The sequence below is a fragment of the Aphanomyces invadans genome (genome assembly GCF_000520115.1).
Source record: "Aphanomyces invadans strain NJM9701 unplaced genomic scaffold supercont1.340, whole genome shotgun sequence".
Classification (NCBI taxonomy): domain Eukaryota; phylum Oomycota; class Saprolegniomycetes; order Saprolegniales; family Verrucalvaceae; genus Aphanomyces; species Aphanomyces invadans.
The window spans coordinates 1-1,266 of record NW_008580485.1 but is presented as its reverse complement, the minus strand read 5'-3'; the positions used below and the strand labels follow the sequence as shown (position 1 = coordinate 1,266).

At 54.4% G+C, this 1,266-nt stretch overlaps 1 protein-coding gene across 1 annotated transcript; it reads right to left on the bottom strand.

Moving 5' to 3' along the window:
* Positions 1 to 849: 849 nt before the first annotated feature.
* Positions 850 to 1,135, bottom strand: H310_15321 (hypothetical protein; the record flags this gene model as incomplete). Its single annotated transcript, XM_008883306.1, has 1 exon — positions 850 to 1,135. A coding segment is annotated over one exon (285 nt), but the record flags the coding sequence as incomplete, so codon positions are not given.
* Positions 1,136 to 1,266: the final 131 nt, after the last annotated feature.

The window sequence follows — 1,266 nt, the reverse complement described above, 5'->3', positions numbered from 1 at the left end:
GATCGTGCCACAGGCGGTTCGTCCGGCGGCGCACCTCCATTGTTGTGTCCTCCTTGCGGACGGCTGGTAACAGGAGCAGAATTTGGTTCAATTTGTCTCACCCATTGTTGTCTTTCCAGGGCCAAGTTTTGCTCCATTTCTCGCAGGCGTTGCTGAAATTCTTGTTCCATCGTTTGCCGCAAAGCCGCTTGCTCTTGCTGCATTTGTGCAGTATACTGTTCACTCATCCGCGCATGCGTCTGATCCAGTTGCTGTTGTAGGCTCAATTGTTCTTGTAGCCGGGCCTGCTCAACGGCTTGCCGTTCCTGGGCACGAGTTTGCTCGAGCTGCTGCCTTCCCAGCGTGCGAGCATTTTCGATCCGTTGCTGTTCTAGATGACGTTCATTTTGAAAAGCTGTCTGGTACGTTAACCTTAGCGCAGCTTCCTCCTGACTCCGTCGTTGCGACTCCAATTGGTATTGATTGGTCTGATGCTGTAGCCCCATGTTTGATTGCTGCAGCGCAAAAAGCTGTTGCTGTTGGTTGGAATAAGTTTCATGGGGCGTTGGGTAATGCACATGGACGTTGTGGTTCACCGTTTGATTCGCACCATGGTAGAGCCCTTGCAATGATACCCCTGCACCGGCGGTCCGTCCAGAAAAGACAGGAAGGAAGTACGGGTGGTTCGGCGGGGCGGTTGTTCGACAATTGACATCGTGCCATGGTGGCTGCCCAGCGTCAACGGCAATGGAGCGTTGCGTGAAATCTGTTGCAGCGGTGCAGAGAGAGCAGGAACATACTGTCCTGTGTGTCCAATTGCCCGATCGCCCCCGTAAGCAAGATTGTTGAAGTTTCCATGAGGAACACCACCGTGCTGCCGCACGTTCAACGCTCCTGGTACGATCATGGGACCACCGGACAATGGGACCGCGTCAATGTTCATCGGTGTCGACAATGCCATCGATTCTTCTTGCACCCCCCCGTTGGCTTGACCATTCCCGTTCATGGGCATGACTGTCGTTGGCAAGGTATTGGGCGTGGGTGCTGCCGCCTGCGGTACGTCTCTATCATCTTGATAGAATCCTTCCGCCAGCGTTCCTTCCGTGAAGACGGTGTCGGCCGTCTCGCTTGGGGTATTGGCCATACCCGAGTTCATTCCGCTTCACGCTTCGTGGAGCACTAATAAATTTATTGTTGTATCCCCAGGGTCTGCCTTGGATACACGGAGCGTCCTCGCTTGTTCGCCAATGCCGTGGGTCTGCCGCGGTGCGCACAACGAGGTGAAAT